A 24,753-nucleotide genomic window follows, 5' to 3' on the forward strand; every position below is an offset into this window, starting at 1 on the left:
AAGAAAAATGATAGTTCATAGTAATTTTTGTTGAAAATCGAAATTGAGGGTGCACATTGTTAATCGACCAAGAGTTCAGGGTGTATTCTTGTAAATTATCCTTAATTTAACTTGGATGGAGAGAGAGAACCCATCCTATAAAGCTATGTGAGCATTGTTATCTACAAATGATTTTGGGCAAATTCCCTAGCATGTATAATTCATATTTAAGTAAATAATAATTTAAGAACTTTAATATATTATAAACGGACTAGATATCTAACTCAAATTAAGCTCTCCTTGAAAAAGCCTAACTATTGTTTTAATTAGGTAAATAGCCAAATTCACTAACCAACAATATAATATTCCTATTATGTCCTTAAGTGGCCGAACCCGACCGCCATTCTCTGAAACCAAATTCTCCAGACTTGTCCCATTCTCGGGATTTCAAAATATGGAATATCATATTCTCACGACAATCACAGTAAATCCAAAAGAGAAAAAAGAAGCTTATTAAATACGTCATTATTGACATGGTCGTAAAAGCAATCATCACCGGAATCTTCATCATCGTTGTGATCCGTATCCAGCCCCTAAAGTTCAGGCTCGGCAAGATCGGCCTCCAAAACCTAGAATATTCCGGCGATCCGAGTTCACCGTCTATCCACCTCGGATTTGGCGCCGAGTTAAGGATCAAGAACCCTAATTTCTTCAGGTGCTACCACGAGGTGGCGACGATGTCATTTTTCCGCGACGGCATCGTTTTGGGACAAACGATGGTCTCTTGGCTAGGATGGTCGGGCTGAAATCATCAAATGAGGCTCCGATTTCAGCAACGGTGACTGCAAATTTAACGGCGGAGGAGATCGGCGAAGCCGCTGTTCGAGATCGTTTTCGAAGAAAGATTGTCACAGTTAATCAGATTAACTATCACGGTTAATCCGCAGACTAGACTTGCGACCTTCGAACGGCCGGATCGGCGCAACCACTGGGACTCGCCGCTGTTAGAGATCGTTTCCAAATGAGGATCATCACAGTTAATCAAATTAACTTTCACAATTAATCATATTAACTATCACAGTTAATAGGCAGAACTGGGTTTGCGACCTTCGAGCGGTAGGATTGCCTTAACCGCTGGGGCTCGCCGCTGTTCGAGATCGTTTATGGAGGAGGATCATCACAGTTAATCAGATTAACTATAACATTTAATACGCAAAAACTCGTCATCTTCGCCTTGGCTGAGGCGAAGCCAAATCGTCGACGATTCGATCTATCTCCAGCTCGAATTGAGCCACCGCGACCTTTCGATCTAGCTGATCTCAACAATTCGATTTCCAAAGGAGAACTCGGATCTTTCGATCCGATGACGACGATGAGGCTAGGGCTCAAAGAGGCTCGTAGCGAACTCAAAGAGATCCCGGACTTTCCAGCGAGGTATATCCAAAACAGGATTGCGGTCACTGAGATATCGCGGCAAGTCATTGTTCTCCACGGCGAGGTTCGCAAATCCACAATGGTGGTTATGACCGGAGATAGAGAAGAGATTTGGTTATAGAATTCTAGGGTTCGTCACTTTCGATTTGTTCCAAGACATAGACCATGATTTTGTGGACTTCGTTAAAGCGTCTGCTTGAGGGTGTTTTAGGCACATTATAAATTATTTGAGTAATTGCTTAATATAACACAAACTTTGGCTATTATTTTAAAAGACTCCCCATTAGGTGACTACTTATTTACAAAACTCTATATTATATTGCTTTTATTACTAGTTCTCAATAGACAATGGTGAAAAAATGGACACTACAGAAATGTGATACATTGGTGAGTGCCACAGAATCTTAAGTCACTGGACCGGATCATTTTCTTGGGCTCACATAAAATCTGCGGGCCTAGTGGGCCACCCAAGCTACTTTCCACAAAGAAAATGGGAATATTTGGGAATTGGATCTCTAAGTATTAGCAAAATTGAATATATGTCCCAAAATCAACCAAAAGTATAATTACAATAAATGTAAGAGTGGACCCCGTAAATATATATCAACATCAGTTTTTATTGACATCGATATCATATATTATGAATCTGTTGATATATATATATATATACAAATTATGAGTTTATTAAAAAAAATCATTGATTTTGGAAAAAAAAAATCTTCAATTACTATTATTTAATTCAAGTCCCTATAAGTTTATATATTTGTATTTGAACATTATTGTTGAATTGTAAATAATAATCATTGACTTGTAAATTAAAATAAGAGTTAATGGCGACATAAATACTCAAAGTAGTGTCACTTTAATGCTTTATCTTTTTTTTTTCACGGGAAAAATACTCAATGTTCGTTTTGAGTATCTCCATTACTACCCCGGAGTTTATATTAACATATATCCTATGTGGCATTTTCGAAATGAGAAACAAAAATATGTTTTTAACTAAAAAATGAATTAATTTATATATAAAATAATTAAAAGAAAACAAACTAAATAAGGTGACTTTAAAAAGCCCCAATTTCATAGAATTAGGGTAGTATCTCATTTTTTTCCTGCGTGGTTCTTTCTTCTTTTCTTCTTTGGTGATTGCTTCTCCGAAATCGGAAATGGCTGATGAGCAGTGGTCGTCCTCATCGCATGGGAAGAATCGCAGCACAAGTAAGAGGATTTCGTCATAGAATAGTTTTTGTGGCATTCCAGTGACGGAGAAAACGTCGTGGACGATTTCGAATCCCGGAAGGAGGTTTAGAAGTTGCTACAAGAGAAAAGTGAGTTTTTTTCTTTTGAGTTTTTACAGAATTAAATGGATGTTCGGTTTGGAATGAGGTTATGTTAGTTTTTTTTTTTTAAATCAATTTTTTTTTTCTACAGATCAACGGTGGTTGTTCGTATTTTAGTTGGGTGGACCCGGAAATTTGCGACAGATCGAAGCAAGTCAGTCCCGGACTTTTGCGAAGATTGAACACTTTGGAACTCGAGAATGCAAAACTCAGGTGCGGTGTTGAAGACCGACGATGTTCGAACTGCCAAATGATAAATTAGAGATCATTTATGGCTGCTTTTATGCCTGGATTGTTGACTATTTTGTTTGTAATTTATATGATCGTCTAATAAAAGATTAATGATTTGAAGTTGTTGTATTTTTTGTTGTGTAAGTGGAATCTGTAGTGCTGGTGTTGTACTAAGCTTTATGATGATAATGAATTGGAGATTTTGTACTGAATTGTGACATACATCTTTTGATTTTGGAGTTCAAAACAAACTAGCTGAGCATGTCAAAACAGCTATAAAAAAACCTCTAGCTTCAAAACAGACCTCCAAATCAGAATATGCTCATAAATGGCTAGCTTTTAAAATAGCTTTCCATATCAGTAACAGAGTTTCACATATAGAGTTTCATTGTAACAGGACCTACATATAACAAAATAGAGCATGTTTCTAGTCATGTGTATGCTCTATTACATTAGCTTTTCAATAATTAAGTAGTCACAAAAAAGAGCATGTTTCTTGTCATATGTATGCTCTATTATATTAGCTTTTCAATAATTAAGTAGTCACAAAAAAATAGCAGTTTTAGCAGCTCTAAAACATAAAATGTTGCTGCTCATGGTGCTGCGTTTGATGACGAAGCCTCTCTTGCTTTCTATATCAACATTCTCTCTTTTCTCTTTACTGTTTCAGGATTAGGGTCACTTTTAGGTGGTCAGCCCCTCTTTGTTGTTGGTTTAATCTGCATAGTCACGAGCTAATGTTAAGATAAAGCAAATCAAACATAGTGACAAATCAATTTTAGGTTAAATTACATGCATGTTTTACAATTGGATCGGGGCATGTCTTCTTTGAGTGTCCTAGCTTCTTGCAGTTGCCACAACGATTTTGTTGGCCTTTCCTTGACAGTTTTGTGGCATGTTCGGGAGCAGACTCATCGTTGCTTCTGTTTCTCTCTTTCCAACTTACCATTACCAGCTTGTGTTGACTGACAATACTTGGCTTGTCCCTTGTTCTTCTCAATGACATCCATGATACGTTTTCCAACTTCGTGCTTCCATTTTTGAACCTCTAATTTTTATTTTTTTTGGAAAAATGACACATGAGCCAAAATCTTATCTTCTCAAGTAAGGTTACAATCGGCTTGTCTCTGGCAGACATTATTGCAGCAGTGAAGCTTTCACATAAGTTGTTCACTAGCATATCACATTTCACAGTGTCTCTGAAATGTGATTTTCTCCATTCTTTGGGATCCTTCTTCCAGAGCCATTCGTACGCCTTCTTATCTTCTTCCTTGAGCACACCCATTTTTCTACTAAACTCTACACGGGTCATTTCTTGAGCACAACCCCACAACATTTGCTTCAAAAGCAAGCCACTATGCTTCTGCTTGAAGTTAGCGTGAAGGTGCCTCACGCAAAATCTGAACTCAGCTCCCGGATAGACCTCTCCCAATGCATTTTCCAAGCCTTTTTGTCTGTCACTCATGAACGTGAATCTGCTTGGATTCTGAATAATAAGGTCTTCACTAAGCAACTCTAGAAACCAAGTCCAACTCGATGCGTTTTCCTTCTCAACCACAGCAAAAGCAACAGGAAATTGTGAATTGTTAGGGTCAATACATATTGCTGCCAAAAGCATACCCTTGCAATACCCCTTCAAGAAGCAGCCATCCAAGCCTATGATTGGCCGACACCCTTTATTGAACCCTTGTTTACAAGCTTCTAAACAGATGTATACCCTTTGAAATACTATTTTTTCATTAATTAGAGTTGTTTTCAGTATAGCACTTGAACCTAGCAGTTGATAACGCTCAAAATTAGTAATGAACATATCAACTTATATTAGAATACCATAATTAGTTAGAATTGAACATTCAAAGTTAGAATTGAACCTGAGTTGGTGGATGTTAGTTGCTTGCAATAGTCCGCGAGGATGGCATATTGATCTCTCACCGACCCCTCCAACATGTCTCTAGCGTTTTTCTTGGCCCTGTAGAACATAGTCTTCGTCACGTTTCTCAGTTTTGCAATGGCAGTCATGTCTTTGAAGCTCTGATAATCCATGTTCGGATTAAGCCAAAATTGCTCCAAAAAATGCTTCGCTAACCACAGGCTCGTCAGATGCTTATTTTCGAAGACTATCCCACGCTCGTGATTGTCTATCAAAGTATTCACCCTCACAGTATTGGTGTCTAATCCCTGAACCAGAGAATACAAAAGCCATTTGCATCCCTTTCCTTTACACTTAGCTCTTAGTCTATTTTGATCATTTGCCAAAAACTTGAATTCTCTATCTTCCTTTATAAACACCTCTCTCAGCACATTCCTTAAATCTTCAATAGATGGAAATTCCATTCCAAGCTTGAATGTGAAACCATCCATACCTGACCGTGGATTGTATTGTCTTCGACTCCGCCTCACGCCATCATATTCTTCTCATTCGTTGCACAAGCTATCAAGGTCACTCCTAGACCTGAAGCCATCATAATCTTCGCTTTCGTCAATATGTTGGTCGTTATTGCATACTTCATCGACGACCGTACGCTAGTCCGAATCATTCACCGTGTTCTGCGTGTTCGGCATTTCCTCTTCGTCGCCTTCGTCGCCGTACTCTTCCTCAGCCAACAGAAACTCTTCATCGTTCCCACTTCCATGTTCGTCTTCCATCTTTGTTCCTAAGCTCTTCTTCACGCTCGATTTCGATATTTAGCTTTTTAGATTTTTTGTTTTGTGCTGTCTATTTGGGATTTTTAGGTTTTTAGGTTTTTTTTTTATAACAGGTTTTATTTTATTAAGTTAGTAAACATGTTAATAATTAATAAATACGAAATTTGAATTAAAAAATTGAGTATTAGCATAATAATAAGGATAAATTACAAGAATACCCCCTGAATTCAAGGGTCGGTAACGAACTGCCCCCTAAACTCGAAATTTCCACAAAAATTGTCGTGAACTATTGTTTTGCTGCGGCGTTGCCCTTTCCGTCAAATTTATTCTAACTCTGTTAAAATTTTGGTGACGTGTATATCAAATGTGATTTAAAACATGTTTAATTAATAGAATCCTACAAGATATGGAATTAAAATATGGTATTAAACGACGTGGTATTAAGCAAGCGAAAAAGAGTAGAATTCAGGGCTATTATCGTCATTTCATTCATCATATTCGCCTTCTTCTTCTGAGATTCCACTTCAAGTCTTTGTTTCGAAGAAATCGATAGAGAGAGAGAGAGAGAGAGAGAGAGAGAGAGAGAGAGATAGAGAGAGATAGAGAGAGAGAGAGAGAATTCGCGGCGGCGGTGATAATCTAGAAATGGGAGAGGAGAGAGAAGACCCACAGGCTCTGAAGAGAATAGCGGCGGCGGCCTACGATTACGACAACGATCCACGATGGGCTGACTATTGGTCAAACGTCCTCATCCCTCCTCACATGGCCTCTCGCTCCGACGTCGTTTTGCACTTTAAGCGCAAGTTCTACCAGCGTTTCATCGTCCGTACTCTCCTCTCACCCATTCTAGGGTTTTATTATTGTTTTTCGCTTATAGTATCTTGATTGTTGACTGATATGAAATCCTTTTTGAATTGGCTCGGACATCGATTCGATTTCCTTTAATTTAATCGAGAAATTAGGCTATGTTAAAAATAAATTTGATATTCATGTACTGAAGTTTATCTATTTAAATACTGTATTGTTGGTTTTTTTTCCTTTCATTTTTTGTCTTGGTAATTCATAAATTTAATTTTTGTGTGGTATGCTCTGAATTCTGAGGTTTACTCAATGAAAAATCAATTTGTGGGAGTTGAAATCACCAAAAACCACCACAATTACAAACGCCATTCCAAAACCTATGATACCTATTCTTATCCCTCACAATTATCTCCCTCTCCAAAACTGTACTCAAGAACTCAAAAGCCCTATGGCAATCCCTGCAAATCCTCAAATTCTTGACAATCCTCACAGCCTTCCCCTTTGGAACTCACAGTCTCCCTGATCGTCGGCGGCGGTTCCCAGTCCGGCCAAGGCTCTGGAATCTCCGGCGCGGTGTTTAACCTCACGACGTCGATCGTCGGAGCGGGAATCATGGCTCTCCCGGCGACGATGAAGGTTCTAGTGTTAGGTTTGGGGTTTTATTTAAATAAATGATTTATTTAATTATTTAAGCAATATTATTAATTTTTCCTTCAAATAATAATCACGTGAGAGTCATGTGCTCATTTTAAGAGAATATTTTTGACAGAAGGGGCAATACTTTAACAGAACGAGAGTTCAGGTGATTTTTTGTGACTTTTTCGAGTTTAGGGGGCAGTTCGTTACCGACCCTTGAGTTCAGGGGGCATGAGTGTGATTTATCATAATAATAACTAATACGTAGGATATCTGTTAATATAAACCCCGGAGTAGCAACGGAGATACTCAAAACAAACATTGAGTATTTTTCCCGTGAAAACAAAAAAAAAGATAAAGCATTAAAGTGACACTACTCTAAAATAATGAGTATTTATGCCACCATTAACTCTTAAAATAATAAAAATAAATAGGTTAGCGGGTCAAATTTTGTGTCAGCAGCAAGGTTTGGAACTCATAGTATAGTAGTAGCGTGAACTTTTCGCCGTGTGTATATCAAGCCTAAATCTCAAAGTCGAACATATAATTTTAGTTGATGGCAAATTTTAACAACCTACATGTTCCCTGATGATGTTATACAATTAGGGCTCATGGTAAAGTTCAATACTTATTGCCATCATTTGATGTGTTAGGTGTCTTGTAGCATTACAAAAGATGTTTGTGACAATGTGAGTAATACTTTGTTGTTCTTGCCAAGATATGGTTGAAATTATTTGACTTGGATGTTGATGAGAAACGTACGCTTAGGAATATTACTTGGGTCCACAACAAGCTTGTGGTGAAGTGAAACTGAAATGATAGTCCAACTTCACATGATCTAACTTTGTTTTAGGGCTTCAACATCAAAAGCCTTGGGTTACAACCAGTGACGGAGCTAAGAAAAAACTAACTATGAGGGATAAATTTTTTAAAAAAACTCAGGAGGGACAAATTTGAAAAACAAAATCTTAGATGAGACTAATTTGTAAATTTTTAAGTTAAATTTTTTTAAATAAAATTTAGAAATGGGTCAAAAATGTAAATGTAAATAAAAAATTGAAGAGGTCACTAGGCCTCATGTAAATTCGTGCCTGGCTACAAGACAACGCTCACATAAGTGAAGGTGTCAAGGAGAGATAGGACTTTAACTTCTTGGGATTATAGCACAAGTATGATTTTTCCAATAATTTTTTTTACCAAAATTCAATAAGCCTATTGTAATCTAAAAGTATAATTTTTCATTTTGTGTATTTACCTTTTTATCCCTTTTCTTATTCTATCTCTCTCTCTCTCATGCATGTTTATAGTTGCTGAATCTTCACGGGGAATAAAACCGTTTGAAGATTTTTTTTTTCATTTGAAGAATATGGGAATTAAGATTTATTGATATTTTTGTCGATAAATCTTCAACAGACCCAAAATCTTCAAACGAATTCCCATAATCTTTGAAGATTTATTGACATTCATGTCAATAAATTAACAAAATGTCAATAAATATTCAAACGAACTCTCAGATTCTTCAAATGAAAAAAAAACATTAATAAAATCTTAAAAGAGAACGAAAGTGAACACCGTGAGGATTCAACAACTCAAAAACAAAAAAAAATCAGCCACGCATGAGAGAGAGAAGAAAATGATTAAAAACGTAAATACACAAAATCGATAGTCATACTTTTGGATTAAAATAGACTTATTAATTTTAGTAAAGAATTAATGAGAAAGTCACATTTATGGTATAATCCCTAGCTTTTTATAGTTGACTTTGGAATTGAGAGGAGAGCCAAATGGAATATGAAAATTTTGATTTATGGAAATTTGTAAATATTAAAAAAAAAAAAAATATATATATATATATATATATATATATATATATATGTAATTAACAAGAGCTTGGTCCTTTAACGGAAACGTATTTCATTTTTGCAGATGACGCTATTCTATACAAACTAATAAAAACAAATAGAACAAATTAGATGTATATATACACTACATTGAATTTCGTTTAGTGGTGCTTACTTTTAGATTTTTCTTGTATAATGTTATTCTTTATATGTGACGGCTAGAGAACTTCTAGACAATAGTGAGATGAAACTCAAGACTCCACATAATAGGAGAGTCATTCAAAGTCACTAGAAGATGAAGATAGAATTGTCGTGTGCAGGAAGCAATTGACGAGTAAGAGAGGAAGGCGCTTACATGCACATGAAGAATAATTGATTATGCTTAATCAAAGATGCGTTAGTGTAGTCTGTTAGCTATAATTGATGTAATCATAGTTAAAGTTAGTTAGAGTTAGTTCCTACAATATAAGTGATATAAAACTCAGATCGATTGACTGAATTAGTTAATGAAGAAAATCGTCATACAGTTCATCTTCATTCCTCTATATTCTTCCCCAATTCTCAAATCCTTTCACAACATAATTAGGATAAATTTTGGGATAAATTATTCCATAAATTTAAACGGACTTAATAGTAAGAAAAAGAAAATAGTGACCAATCCATCTGTTAAAGCTATTATTTGTTGTGATAATTGCTTTTGATAGCCGATTTTATATTTTTATCGTAAGTGCTTAATTTTTTTTTCTTCTTTAAATAGCATTTTTAAGTTGTAAATAGTAATTTTTCTCAATGCTTATAAAAAAATATTTGTTTTTTTTATTTTGGACTCTATTTAATTTATTTACTGTCTATAATTTTATTTATATAAAAAATAAGTATTTGTTGTTTGAAAAAATACTATTTTTCGAAGGATTTTAAATAATTGATATATTACAAATGTTGCACCTTAAAATCATTATTTTTGTAACTTTCCCAGTTGGGCTTCTTGAATGTAATATGTAGTAGACCCTTTGATTCCAGGCCAATTGGCCCAACCCAATATTTTTGTTGTGTCAGACGGTCTGAGCCCAAAAATAAGTCAATTTACTATTGAAATTTGGGAAATTCCACAATACATCATTTGAGATTTGAAGGATGTAATTATTTTAGAATAGCTCACACTTTTAATCCATTATAAACATCTCATTTTCATTTCAGATGATTTTTTCATTAGCCTAAATGAAGCTGTAAACAGTGTAAAAAAAGTTAAATAAATTATAAACAATAAAAAAAGTTAAATATAAATATAAATAACAAGGAAAACATAACAATGTAAAAAAGATACATATGAAATAAAAATAATAAGGTATATGAATATTAATTTTGAAAAGAAGGAACTTGATAATGTCCACTTCAAATTACAGGCTGACCGCTTGTAATAAAAGATGGTCAAACAAAGGGGAATCCATCTTTGAGCTTGAGCATAAAATAAAGGATATATTAGGAAAATAGTCAATTTAAATATTTGATATTGCTAAATAGCCAACGTTTGGTAAATTTTAGGTAAATAGTCATTTTCATATATTTACAAACGTAAATCTTAGATAAATACTCACCTATATTAGGTCACGTCATTATTTATGACTATTTATCTAAGATTTACCAAACGTTGGCTATTTAATAATGTCAAAAGTATAAATTGGCTATTTTCCTAATTTTTTGTAAAATAAAATACACATAAATATAAATTTCAAGCGATTCACCCAATAAAAAAGACTACATGCACTTGACCTTCAATGAAAAAATTCACTTATTAAAATAGAAGACTACAAGCTCGGATCTCTAAAGTTTCTCACTAGAAATCATAAATCTATAAGACGATAAATCTATAACGGCTTAAATACATAGGCTAATCTCAAATGGCCGAAGAACCATGTTGCCAAGGTTCAAGCGAGTCCCCGATGCTAATCGAAGATCGAATTCGATCCTCATGTGGTCCCCCAAGAAGTCTAGAGGAGACTTAGCGTGTATCACACACACACTCCAAACATGTTTTTTTTAAGGACTGCTTTGCCGTCAATGGGGATTGAACTTACAACCTCCACTTTGGAGGTAGTGTGAAATTACTAATTAAGCTATGTTAAATATCACACTCCAAACATGCGATAATGGAATTATTCGTCAATTGCCTTAACCTTGTAAAAGATTTTTTTTTTTTTTTTTTATGGTAACAAATGTCTCAAGGCGCAAATTATAGTGATAAGTCTTAAACTCACATAGAGCCTTGAGATTCGCCCCCTCATAATTATTACCAAACTATTTATCTGAAGCTCTAGTGTAAAATCAAAGTAATTAGTCGTGACTCGTGGCACACACTATTACTAAGTACGGATGTGTTGGGACGTTAGGGCTCACAACGTATCTTGTTAAGTTTTAGTCTATACCGAATGAAGACATCTTTTTCATTGTCATCATACTGCATTTGATTTGATCTCTTTCTATTAGTTATTGTGAGTCTTTTCGAAAGATTAGTTACAAATTTTAATGTTTTTTATATCTTTCGTTTTTATAAAAAAATGTGCATAAAATAACTGATCACCTGTTTTTAGAATTAAAATCATTATAACCTAAGTCCTTATCGATTTTTAGATGCTATGTTCTTGTATCTTCAAGTTTCTAGTGTGTTCTCTTAATCTAATAAAATACACCGTGCAATAAATAAAAACAAAACAAAATGTTTTGGTGCTTTTTTTTTTCTTATTTTCTTTTCTCTACATCTGTGTAAATTTTGTTATTTTTATATATTTTTTCATAACGTATAATACACAATTAATTACATTGAATTTTCATAACAAATTACAAAAAATTCAATAAGAAAAGTTTTATTAATGGTGAGTATACTCGGACAAGAAGATTTTCATGTCGTTTTGCTTAAGATATGAACCCTCACCGTTTGGATCCATTTTTGTAAACTCACTTTAAAATTGGAATCAATATTGTAATTTAACTTTGTCACATGATCACATCCAATCATCAAAGAGAGAGTGTGTGTCATGTTTATCCAAAACAACATTATCCTGAAATGAAAACTGCATACAGTTTCAGTTTAAGATTGCAAGTTGCTGCCATAAATTTTTGACTGAAAAGCGTCTACGAGGTACACTTTAATTTTAATTAATATTTATATCATATATAAAGTTTTTATTTTATATATATGCATATCTTACCTATACATTATTTGATACGGACTATGGATGATGAACGCTAGTCTAGAAGGGAATATATCACAGCTGAGTCACCACCAAAAGAGCCAATATATATTGTTACTTTTGGGTCAGAAGCTGGAAGATATTTATTTCTTTCGCTTTTCTGATACTTTGAAAGATAGATATTTTTTTCTGAGTGTGACACTTTTTTTTATCTTTTTTTATATATATATTTATTTTTTTCTGTTTGATTATCATAAGAAAGACGATTATCTGACATTTTGAAAACCTTAATTTATGAAAGAAATACTTAACACCATGTGATGTATAATATTTTTTTCTCATTAATTTTGAAAATGACACATATATACCTTATGTTTTAATGAAATATCGAGTTTCATCTTTGGTTTTCAAAAATGTCGATAGCATACCCTCTGTTTAACTAAAATGACGAATTTATACTCTGAAATAGACAACATTGCCACAAATCTTATTTTTATTGATTTTTCATTGACGTTGACTATAATATTTATATGTAAACACCAATTATCTTTATTCATTCGCGTCATATATGTAATTTACATAAAAACTAAAAAAATAAACAACAGTCTCTAAATCGTGAAGAATGCAAAAAAGAGGCAAAATTGTAAAAATCGACAGTTGATAATCATCAAAATTACAGATTCGAACAGAAAATCCATGATTCAGAGTTGCAATTCGAACACAGAATGAAGTCATCTCTTGGGAGATATGAATTTTATTATTTAATTTCAATTTAAAGTTATTTTTGTTTCAAAATTGGAAATTTGAAAGTTAGGATACTGTTTTGGATTTGATTTTGTTTTTCTTATATAAGAGTTAATATCAATGAAAGGGAGATTTGTGACACTATTTTTCATTTCAGTGTATAATTTCGTCATTTTAGTTAAACAGAAGGTATGATCTCGACATTTTTTAAAATCAAATGTTAAAGTCGACATTTCACTAAAACACAGGGTATAAATGTGTTATTTTCCCTTAATTTTGTCCATAAAAGAATTGGACAAAGAGTGTCGTTGTTGTCACGAGACTGGCTTTTTTTTCGATCAAAAAAAAAAAAAAAAAAAAAAGAACTGGCGTTTTTTTTTTTTTTTTGCCTCCCAAGTTTGGCAGTGGCAAAATCCCAGTTGCCATCATAAATTATATATTTGAGATTTCAAACCCCAAAAGGGATTTGAAGTCTTTGAATATTTTTTTTTACAAACTTTATTCATTATTTTTTTTATAGGAAATAAATAGGTACATATATGTATTTTTTTTTTCTTTCATTCTTTATTTCTTTCTGTGCATAATACATATGTGACATATGAATTTCTTAGTTGTACATTGGTGGTGCTTGTAAAATTATATATAAACTAACGAAACGGTAAACGTATCATAATTGGAACAAGTTAAAAGTTTGCATTTCCATCTCCTGGATTATAATGATAAAAAAAATTGGTTAGTCATCTTTTTAATATCCTTAACCTACTTTATGACATTACAATCTGAAGAAAGGGAGAAAAAAAATGAGCTGGTTGGACTTTTTGAAAGTTGACTATAGTTATTTATTTGACATATAAGTTTTATTTATTTTTGGCTAAGAGAGTATTCTATGTATCTATATATAAAATAAAACTATAAATAGCGTATTTATAGGAGCCTATCAATATATTGCCATAAAATTATTCTCACCAACAATAGAAGAACCATACACGTAAAAGCATCCGTGTCCTAGCGGACCTAGCCACACAAGACTTTCATTCATACTATAGTATTAGAGATTAATAAGAGAATAACTACATTTTGACCCCAAAAAAAAGTATAATAAATAATTAAAGTTTGCACAAAGCTAAATAAATATCCAATAACCAATTATTTTCCTTTTCGATAAAAAAAAAACCCAATTATTTTCCTCATTTTACCCTCGTTACTTATTTTGCCTAATCTCGTTTTAGTAATATGAGTTTGTTACATTTCAATTATGTTATATCAATTTTAAAACCTTTGATCTTTCAAGATGTGTAAGACAGTAAGAGCATCAATATTTAGTTCGGTCTATATCTTAAATGAGATATTTTCGTGTACCAAATTATCGGAAGCCTTTACTTTTCTCGGATATTTTTTTTCACTTCAAAATATTCACGGTCCTCACTTATAGGAGATTCATATTGTTTTATCAACGAGTTGAAAATCATATATAGTTACTATGTTTTAATTGATATTATATATATATATATATATATATATATATATATTCACAATTTATTTTCATTTTTTGGATTATTACTGTTCATGTATATCTTGTCATTTTGATATTGACATAACTTATTATTTCTTATTTTTGGATTTTTTTTGCAGTAACCTAGTCTATTGTAAGGATACGTGGATAGACAATAGTATGAAGCAATGCAATGGATTTCAGAGTTCCAAGTTGCACGCTTTCAAGTCCCCGATATCATAGAGATTGTTGACGGCTGAAAATTACCAACAATGAAGATTCAATTGGTAGTCGTAATCAAATGCTGAAATAATAAACATAATGAACACACGAAATTATAGAGGTTCAGAACGAATTATGGCTACATCCTATCGTATGCCTTCCTAGTGTATTTTGTCACTGTGTTCTAAGCGAGTATAAATATTTGAGTGCAAAAATCACTTAACCTCCTTTGTCATCCAAGCTTCAAAGGAGCCTTAAATAGACATGTAGCGAGAGTTACATTCCACTACTTGAAATAGATAACTAAATAGCTAGCTTTTGTGCGGTGTTCTAAGTATCTTTGGAGTTAGATGAGATAAGTGCTTATGAAGTAACCGTTGATGCTCTGTTATGCTTCGTTTGCGAAGTAACTCTCGATGTCCATATTTTATGTAGCCTCGACCAACTAAAGTACTAAAATTATTATTTCTTCAACTGACTGAGTTATCGAACATTGATTTTTCTTTAATGATCTCGGTTGTTTGAGCTCGTACAATTGAGTTTTGCCTCCTAAAAAACATGCTCGAATAAGATTGAGTTACATCGCAAAGAACCAAAGTTGGGGGTATCTTCGTTGAACATTAGCTCAACTTTATTACTCTTTGAGTCACTATAACATGTATAATGGACATTGACATCCCGACATGCCTCGATGGATACCAATCGATGGCTGATGATCAGGTTTGTGGGGTTGTCATGAATTGGTATGAAGCGATTTTGATGTTATCACGGAAGAAACTTTAGCAGTTAAGGAGGGGCTCCTCTTCACAAAATATTGCGATGCCAAATTAGAGTTTACCGAGTGGAACAACCTGATCATCACAAAAGTTATAAATGGAGGTAGTTTATTGGCTAACATTGAGTATGTCCTTTAAAGTACTGTAGATTGTTATTTGAGTTAAAAAGTGATATTTAGTTGTCGTCGTATTCTTCGCAAGAGTGATTTAGCCATTTTGGTTATTGGCAATTGAAACTTTTACTAGTTTGAGAGTCTAAAAATATTAATTATTTATAGTGCCTAACTATTTATTTTAAAATGTAATATTTGGCTTTTAATGTAATAAAGCTAACAAAATTACAAAATGCAATATATATTATAGTTGGATAGTTAGAAACTTTGAGATGCGATGCGACGTGAAAAGTTTACACTATAAAGGTCATATTTGTATCGTGTTAAAGTGATAAGTACATTTAAATTTTAAATATAATGAACTGGAATTTAGGAATACACGATGTAAAGTTGGATATGCAACTTAGATTAAGATGTAAAATTTGTTCTATACGACATGTTTACGTGGGATATAGTCTAGCCACAATTCCAAAGATAGATAAAGTTAGTGGGCTTGGCTTGGTATATAGGTGATATTTTTCTATTAAAAAAATAAATTAAATTGGTTGGCCTTTGGCCAATAGCTATAAAATATATATACATATATCACTCGGTCTAAATTAAAACTACAATTGGAAACGTTCATGTGAATAATGCTGACACATTTGTGCCAAAGCGCAAATAACATGAGAAAGAAGATTAGTTGTCTGTCATTTAACTTCTAATAATTCATTTTAGTTTTATATAAGTATTCAATACTTAGATTTAAAATTTATTTTTCAATACTTACACATTTAGAGTATTTAATTTGGTGCATAATCTATAGATTTTGTAACATTTTAATTACCTAAATAACTTTAAAAAAATTATAAACTAAAATATATCGTTAACATTATAAAATAAAGTAAGTAAATTATTTTTACACTCAAAACACTAAACAAAATTGAAACAATTTTAGATTATTATAGTATAATTTAATCTTGATGATACTTTGAAAATTATAAACAGATTATTTAGTTGTGTGTAAATTTTTATTTAATTTATATATGTGTAGATTATATTAAAAAAAAAACTACAGAATTGATAGATTAAAGACTATAATGTAAAAATATAACATTTAAAGACCAAAACAAATTAACTATAACAATTCAGCGACTATTTAGCGCAAAATAAAAAAAAAAACAGAAGCAAAAGTAAGAAAATTTTAAAATCACCGACGTTCTTTCAAATCGTTGAGGAGACACTAAAACGTCGTCGTACTGTCTCCCTTTGTATGACTTTACAACAAGAACCCTGATGCCTAACAAATATCCCTCTCGGCTTCTCACCCAAACCCTCCACGCCGCGTTGGCAAATCTCGCAAATTGAGCCGAAACTGAGGGTGTTTTTGTAACTTTCGGCTATATATATAAACTAATTCGGGTCCTGATTTTTCAGTGTCAAAAGAAAGAGGCGAGAGGAGCAGAGTTTTTTCCGTTATCCATTCACTTTCTCTCTCAAGAACACGAACACACAAACGCGCAATTTCTCTCTCTACATTAATCAATCTGTCTGTTCTTCTCCGATTTTCGCAAGGGTTTTTGAGGCGGATAATATCTTCTATCTTCTTCGAAGGAAATCTTTTGAAATTCGATTAATTTATCAGCCATGGTTTCCGATTCGATTGCGAACGCTTCGATTCCCTCGGCGGCGTTTAACTCGAAGGACATGGGGAAGAAGAAGAGGGTAATTCTCTCGATTTCAATCTCAATTTCGATTTCAATTTCATTATCGCTCTTTTCTTTATCGTTCTTCGAAGTTCTTGTCGTTCAAAGGTTCAATTTTTTTTTTTTTTTTTTTTCGTTTGCCTTGCTATATTGCGACTTTTTCCAGGCCAGGACCGCGAAATTGAAGCAGTGCAAGCTCGATGTTCGCCGCGAACAATGGCTCTCGCAAGGTACGATATTTGATCTAATTCGTCGTCTGTTATCTATTGCCTCCTCTATTGCGATTAAATTTTGGGGCTTTTTCCGGTTTGTCGTTCAATATATCATTTCGAATCCATTATCAGGAACCGCGAAGAACAACAAGTGCTGTAAGGACGATCCTAACATCCTCCGCGGCGACAGAGGAGGATCCAGAACGGGAAACAAAGAGAACAACCAATCCCTGGGGAATTTGGAGATCAGGCCGAGGGGCAAAGAGAGCCCGGAGAACCACAACAACAACGACAGCGATTCGGAGTCGCTCTCGAACAGCCCTACCAGTCCGGCGAGCAGCGTTTTGGGCGGGAACGACTCGGGGACGAACTTCACCGGCTCGTCCTCGTCCTCATCCTCGTCCTCGTCATCATTCAGCGGCAGGTTTTGCTCCGGAAGCATCAGCGCTGAAGAGGAAGAAGATGATGAGGACTGCTTGGACGACTGGGAGGCCGTGGCCGATGCCTTGGCCGCCGAGGACAAGACCGCCGCCGCCGCGGCCGAGGAGTCTCCGCCGGAGCCGAAGCCGGATTCCGGAACGGCGGCGGCGCCTCCGCGGAGGGCGTGGAGGCCGGACGACACGTGTCGCCCCCAGAGCCTGCCCAACTTGGCGAAGCAGCTCAGCATGCCGATATCCGATCACCACCACCACCACCGGCAACAGCAACACTACGGCTGCGCGGCGGTGCCGTCTTCGTGCCCGATATGCACGGAGGATTTGGACATGACGGACTCGAGCTTCTTGCCGTGCCTGTGCGGGTTTCGGCTCTGTCTCTTCTGCTACAAGAGGATCATCGAGGACGACGGGCGTTGCCCCGGCTGCCGTAAGCCGTACGATCACAACAACCCCGCTCAGGCGGCAGAGCAAGGAGGACGTGGCGGCGGAGGATTGGCGGTCCGGCTCGCGCGTTCTTGCAGCATGTTTACGAGGACTTAAGTGGGTCGGTCAGTTCTTTCCTTTTTCAGTAAAAAAAAAAAAAAAAGAAGAAGAAAATGTACCTTTTTTATGGGATTTTTTACTCTTTTTTTTTTTGCTTTCCATTGTCGGTCCTAGTTCTGTTTTTGTGCTGTGGCTTTGTGGTCTTTCTCAGACTTTTGATCGTCGTTTTTAGCTTTAGTTAGATAAGTGGGCACAACGGGTTTTGAGGACTTGAGAATTGAGCTGTGTTTCGCTCTTGAGTTTGGTTCTTGGTGTTCCTGGTTCTTATCTGTTTGGTACAATGTGCTACTAATGTAGAAGACTCGATGGTTGGTATGTGAATAGATATGGTGGTATAGAAATTCAATACATGATGGAACAATAATAATAATACGCTACGTTGTGGTTTTGTTTTACGTGCTCCTAGTTTCTATAAAGTGTTTTATGGATATTATTCTTCTTATTCAGTGCCGTTTTTTTCACCTTTTTTTTTTCTTAGTCTGGTGATTCTTTATCTGCTAACTTCAAATGATGGCATTCTTTTTTCTAACGGCTTGGTTGATGTTATAACACAGATATTAGATAGGCGAAAAACATATTTCTCATGTCAATCAATAGGCTATCCAGGCTGACTTGGATAATCTATCTCAAAGAGAGGTAGATAACATTTCCTATATATTTGAATAACTTTTTTTTCCCCAATTTCTATTTTTAGAGTTGTGACTCATTGCAGTTTGACAATAGTGGTGTTGACCCAGATGAGTATTTGAATATATCTCAATTCAGGTTTAGGAGTTGTGTCTTCTGGCAGTAAGGGTAATAGCTCGAAACTTGCGCGTATTTTTTGAGTTTTCTGCTTGTTTCTTACTTTTATCATGTTGGTTTTAAATCATTTAGGTTCGATGGATTAAGGTAGAGGCAATCGATTGTGACTCGTAGTTTATGTTTTAAATGAGAGGTATAAAATTTATGGAAACTGATGGTTTGGTAAATCTTTTTTCTTTTTCTTTTTCTTTTATTAAAAGAAAGGGTTGTCCGTAGGTCCCTCGGCTGAGCCCACAACATTGTGAACTGGAAAACCTAGCAATTTCTCTGGACATCTTGAATATAATCCGAAAACCTAACTACTAGACCAACATGTCTTAGGTATTGATGGTTTAGTAAACGACTTTATAGCAGTTATAAACTTATGGCAGTTACAAATGAGATGTGCCTTTCAGTGCCAATAGAATTGGGTTATATCTCAAATTCGAGTTAACTGTGGTGATCTGTTAGCTCTTCTATAGCATCAGAAGTATTTGATGTTCGCATCTATTGAAGGTCTGTCTCTGACATAAAATTTCATTTCAGCTATGTATGTCTTTGTCAATAATGTCTTTATTTTTTCCTAACAACCGTGGGTGATCTCTTTTCTTCTAGCAAAAAGCATAGAAGGCACATTAAAAACTAGGAATCAGTTCTGTGTCTCTGAGTGTCCAGGACTTCCCATCTTTCATGGTCCGGAAAACAGATATGGGAAGAGAGTAAAAGAACAAGAAGAAGAAAAAAAAAATGAAAGTGGGGTTTGTGTTGCATCTGTTGGTAGAATAGAAACTAGAAGCTCTGTAATGACGAATGGTAGTTTGTTTTTAAATGGACTCAACAAATGTAATCAATCAAATCAGTTAATTAGTGAAATTGGGGTCATCTCATTAGGCCACTGGGTACACAAAATTTCATTTCAGCTTTGGGAGTTGTCTCTTTAATAATATCTTTCTTTTTCCCAACCACCTTGGTTGATCTCTTTTCTTCTACCAAAATCATAGAAGGAACATAATAACTAAGAATCAGTCTATTGTCTCTAAATTACCAGGAATTTGAATGACGTCATAAGTAAGCTCTCTTGTAGTCTGAAACTTCCCTGCTTTCATGGCCCTGAAAAACAGGGTATATTTTTATTTTATTTTTTTATTTAAAAGGAAGTTGGGTTGGTAGAGACTAGAAACTCTGTAATGACAAACTAATGTACTCTGATCAGTAGTTAATGGAACTTGTCATCTCATGGTTGTGTTCAATATTCAGCATAATTGAACATTTTAAAGCAAAAAAGTAGCACAGCAAACACAAAACAATTCAGTAAGAGTACTTGAATTTTACACACGCAATATCTTATTTGGAATGAGATATCAGATATCATATGATATGATTCATATCAACCACCGAGCTTGAGCTCTTCAATCTTCTTCAAGAAAATGCCCCGTTCCGGACTCTCGTTCCACTGCAAAACATTGGTCCGCAGCTTCGACGCCTTCTCGGCAAAATCGGAAGCTCCACTCTTGAGGCTGATCGAGAGCTCTTCGATCTCGGCCCAGAAACACGACACCCCACACGACCCCTCTTTGGCCCTCAAGGAGTGCTCGAGCCACCTCTGAGTGAACCGGTAACGCTTTGGCCGAGCAGTGATCATGTACGGCCCAGTGTCCTCGTTCTTCAAGTGCCTGTAATCAGTGGCAGAGCCATAATTTTTATTCACTAGGGGCATCTTTGGTAAAAAAAATGTATATAAACTTTATATAAATGTAAATTTAGCTCTGCACATGCCTATAGTAATTTGCCACGTCTAGTGGCTCGACCAGGCAGCGGAATCGGGTCCCGAGCTTTATCCACTTATCCGAGCCCTCGAACTGGTCGGGGAGCTTGTAAAACTTGAGCATCTCGACGATCTCGTCCCACATCCCCGTGAGCTCGAGCCTCTTGACGTTCGCCTTGAAGTCCTCTTTTTCGCACTTCATGAGCTTGAAGGAGTTGAAATACTCAACTCCCATGTGCTCGCACGCCCTCTTGTACTGCTCCACGGCTTCCAGTGCTCGCTCGATATCAGCCACCTTCGAATCCGCTTTCCTGAGATTTCTAGTCTTTTGCTTCTCCGACTCTCCTGCCGCGAGTAGGCATAGCCTGCCTTGCAGACACTGCATACAACAATAAATAAGTCAACCGAAAAGTTAAAAAAAAAAAAAAAAAAAAAAGAGAATCGAGACTCACCAGTCCGAAATGTTCTGCGGCGTGAATAAGTACTCCGGTCATTTTTTCCTCTTCTGAACCCGATCCATGGTAAAACTCATGGTTCTCGATCCTCCCGAGCAGAGCCTTGTAGTGAGAATGATCCACGAAGCCCTTCTGCGCGATCGTCCGAAAGTCTTCTTCGTTCTCGGGTTGAATAGAGTAAAACAAGAACTGCAACGTCGCCTCCGAGTTGTCGAGCCACACGAGCTTCACTCCATCATTTTCTTCGTCGAGGAAGACGTGGGTCCCGAAAGGCCTGTAGGGACTTAGCTCGACGAAACCCGAGACTTTCTCCACGAGCACGTTCGTGCTCTCCATCAGCTTGCAAGCCGCGCGGCTCGTGACGACCAACGCGCTGCTGAGCACGTTGAAGAAGAGCTTGCCGACGTCTGTCAGGTGTGGCTCGACGCATTTGAAGGGCGCGAGGAAAAGCCGAGGCATTATGTCGTGCCTCGTGGCGATGTGGATAAAGTGGCGGGCCCAATTCTCGCGTCGGAGGGCATGGGAGAATATGTGGCAGCCGATTAGGGGCGACCCGAACGTGATGCATATAGGAGACGGGCTCCGAATTTGGACCGTTGATTTTGCCAGATCTTCTAAGAGCCAGATCGTGGCGAGCACCGCGATAGGACCGCCCGATGAGTGGCCCGTGAATACGATCTGTTTCTTGTGTTTCAGGGCATCTACCTTTGTTGAGTGAAAGAAGGAGCACAAGCCAAAAAAAGTTAGTACTAAAAAGAGTTTTTACAAAGGCTGGCTATTTGACATGAGACCAGCCAATGTTTTAATTGTTGAAGTTTTGATGCTATTGAAGGCAGTCTATAAATGAACAATTTGATGAACCAATGCATTTTCCTTGATCAGCAATTTTCATGATGTGTTTGAAACTAATTGATTAACAAAACAGCTAAAATTTCAAGTTTTTGACAAAATAGCAAAAATTATATTGCGTGTAGTTAATTTTTTGACGATTTATATAAGTAATTTATCACTTAAAAAAAATTAATGAGCATTATTATTGAAACCTGAAAATTGTACATTTTGACTATATAACATTAAAGACAAACCTAGACTATTTTGGAAATCAATTGAATTTTAATTAGAGATTTAGCTAAAATACCCTCAAATCTATTAATTTCAATTAGTTATTTAGCCTTAAATACTCTTAACTAATAGAAAAATTACATTAATTTATTTATTCCTACTTTGCTGAGCATAAAATATATCAATCAATAACATACTAATTATTTAGAAAAATTACATTAAATAATTTATTCCTTCTTAGGTGAGCATATAATATATCAATCAATAACATGCTAATTATTTACAGTACTACTATTGACTAACCCAGAAGCCTTTTGAAATCTGGTGACAAGTGACTAATTCCAATCCATCTCCTAAACACCATATTGACTTCAAAGATTAGCTTGAACACCAAATGCATAAATACATACCTTCTTCCGAAACTCTTCGTCGAGTACTAACTGAAATTTGTTCTGAAACGCTTGGTTGACTTTTGCTAGCTCGTTGACCCCGATGCTCCTCAGAGAAGGAAACAGTTCAGAGTTGATAGCAGTCTCCCCAAAAGGTCCTTTGAGATACCAATTAATTACATCCCACGACCCCGGGAAGCTGAAAATTACTTCTGAGCCATTATCTTGAACAAAGAACAGTTTCTTTGAGGGCTTGTGAGGTTTTGTGGCCTCAATACAAGCCCTGTTGATGAGCTCCTTTTTGCTCTCCAACATCCTTCCAATATTCTCTTCGATTTCCATATTTTTCCTCCTGAATTTATTTTTGTTTTTTGTTTTTTGTTTTTTGTTTTCTGGGATGTTGTTGTTTTGATTTAAGAAGATGAATGTGCAAAGGGAATCATTGCCCTTTGATTATTCTTTGGTAAATTTTTATTTGTATTTTTGGAGTACTATTTAATGGTTGAAAAGTTCAAGTATGGGGCCTAGTTATAAACTTACAAAGCCAATTGTCTTGAGGCTGTATTATTTATTTGGAAGACTCGTTGACTTGGTTGCTACTTGGCAATTACTTGGTTGCTACTTGGCAATTACTTTTTGTTAAGCCGATATTTGGATTAAAACTTATGCACACGTGGCGTGAGCGGCCGGACTTGGCCATATGTCTTCGAATCCGTGAGATTAGTGGTGAAATATTACTCTTATCAAGTGAAGAATATGATAATCGATTTTTCAAGCTCTTGGACACTTTTGTAGAGGGAATATAATTTTGCTTAGAAGTCTTTGTTTGTGAGAGAGAGAGCGAATCTCTCTTCTCCCACTCTAGAGAGAATGAAAGTAAATTGTTAATTTTTTTTGTATGAAATTGTGTGAGAAGAATGACTTTGATTTCTCTTTGTTCTCTATTTTTGTCTAAAATGTGTTTTTTTGTTAGAGAAATGGTTGAGTAGAGAATTTAACATAGTCTAATTAGAGAGAGAAAAAATCAACGTTTGACATGTGTTTGTCTTTGGTATTTATAGTGAGGAGATGAGAGTTAGGGTAAATCCGTCATTTGGCTATTGTTAGGAACTCCACTTAAAATGATCTTTGACCTTTTACCCTTGGTGCGTTGCACGGCCTTCTACTCTTAGCGTGTCGCATGATTTTTGCCTACGATGCGTCGCATGACTTTTGTCTTCGACGTGTCGCATGACTTTTGTCTTAGGTGTGTGGCATGACTTATTGTCCTGGATATGTCGTATGATTTTTTCCTTCGACACGTCGCATGACTTTTGTCTTAGGTGCGTGGCATGACTTCTTGTCCTCGGTATGTCGCATGACTCTTGTCTTCGACGCGTCGCATGACTTTTGTCTTAGGTGCGTGGCATGACTTCTTGTCCTCAGTATGTCGCATGACTCTTGTCTTCGACGCGTCGCATGACTTTTGTCTTAGGTGCTTGGCATGACTCCTTGTCCTCGGTATATCTCATGACTCTTGTCTTCGACATGTCGCATGACTTTCTCCTTCGACACGTCGCATGACTTTTTCCTTCGACGTGTCACATAACTTTCTCCTTGGACCCCGTCGCATGACTTTTGCCTTCGATGTGTCGAATGACTTTCTCCTTCGACGCGTCGCATGACTTTTGTCTTCGACGTGTCGTATGACTTTTGTCTTCGACGTGTCGTATGACTTTTTCCTACGCATGATTTTTGTCTTAGATGTGTCGCATGACTCTTGCCTTCGACGCGTCGCATGACTTTTTCTTTCGATGCATCGCATGACTTTAACCTTCGACTTGTCGCATGATTTTTTTCTTTCGACGCGTCGCATGACTTTTTGTTTCAGGCATGTCGCATGACCTTTTATTTTAGACATGATTTTTGTTTTCGACGTGTCGCATGACCTTTTCCTTCGTGTTTTTCCATGTTGTCTTGATCTTCTTTGGGAAGGGCCTAAT

The 24,753-nt window shown here is 35.8% G+C and overlaps 3 protein-coding genes across 3 annotated transcripts; 1 reads left to right on the top strand and 2 right to left on the bottom strand.

Moving 5' to 3' along the window:
- Nucleotides 1-3,352: 3,352 nt before the first annotated feature.
- On the bottom strand, nucleotides 3,353-5,342 carry LOC149383766 (uncharacterized). Its single transcript, XM_089627908.1, has 4 exons — nucleotides 4,853-5,342; nucleotides 4,096-4,586; nucleotides 3,928-4,012; nucleotides 3,353-3,381 (listed from the first exon to the last, which is right to left on the bottom strand). The coding sequence occupies exons 1-4, from the start codon at nucleotides 5,340-5,342 to the stop codon at nucleotides 3,353-3,355; spliced, it is 1,095 nt and encodes a 364-aa protein (XP_089484034.1).
- An 11,492-nt stretch (nucleotides 5,343-16,834) lies between these two features.
- Nucleotides 16,835-18,712, top strand: LOC149383767 (RING/U-box superfamily protein). The gene is made up of 3 exons (XM_089628395.1): nucleotides 16,835-17,144; nucleotides 17,292-17,355; nucleotides 17,470-18,712. The coding sequence occupies exons 1-3, from the start codon at nucleotides 17,067-17,069 to the stop codon at nucleotides 18,312-18,314; spliced, it is 987 nt and encodes a 328-aa protein (XP_089484521.1). The 5' UTR covers nucleotides 16,835-17,066; the 3' UTR covers nucleotides 18,315-18,712.
- A 1,576-nt stretch (nucleotides 18,713-20,288) lies between these two features.
- Nucleotides 20,289-23,292, bottom strand: LOC149383768 (protein EDS1L-like). Its single transcript, XM_089628394.1, has 4 exons — nucleotides 22,793-23,292; nucleotides 21,318-22,025; nucleotides 20,877-21,244; nucleotides 20,289-20,773 (listed from the first exon to the last, which is right to left on the bottom strand). The coding sequence occupies exons 1-4, from the start codon at nucleotides 23,111-23,113 to the stop codon at nucleotides 20,488-20,490; spliced, it is 1,683 nt and encodes a 560-aa protein (XP_089484520.1). The 5' UTR covers nucleotides 23,114-23,292; the 3' UTR covers nucleotides 20,289-20,487.
- Between the last annotated feature and the right edge of the window lie 1,461 nt (nucleotides 23,293-24,753).

Source organism: Urtica dioica, chromosome 10, assembly GCF_054948205.1.
Source record: "Urtica dioica subsp. dioica isolate 48M chromosome 10, U.dioica_male_clone48M_v1_H2, whole genome shotgun sequence".
NCBI classification, from domain to species: Eukaryota; Viridiplantae; Streptophyta; class Magnoliopsida; order Rosales; family Urticaceae; genus Urtica; species Urtica dioica.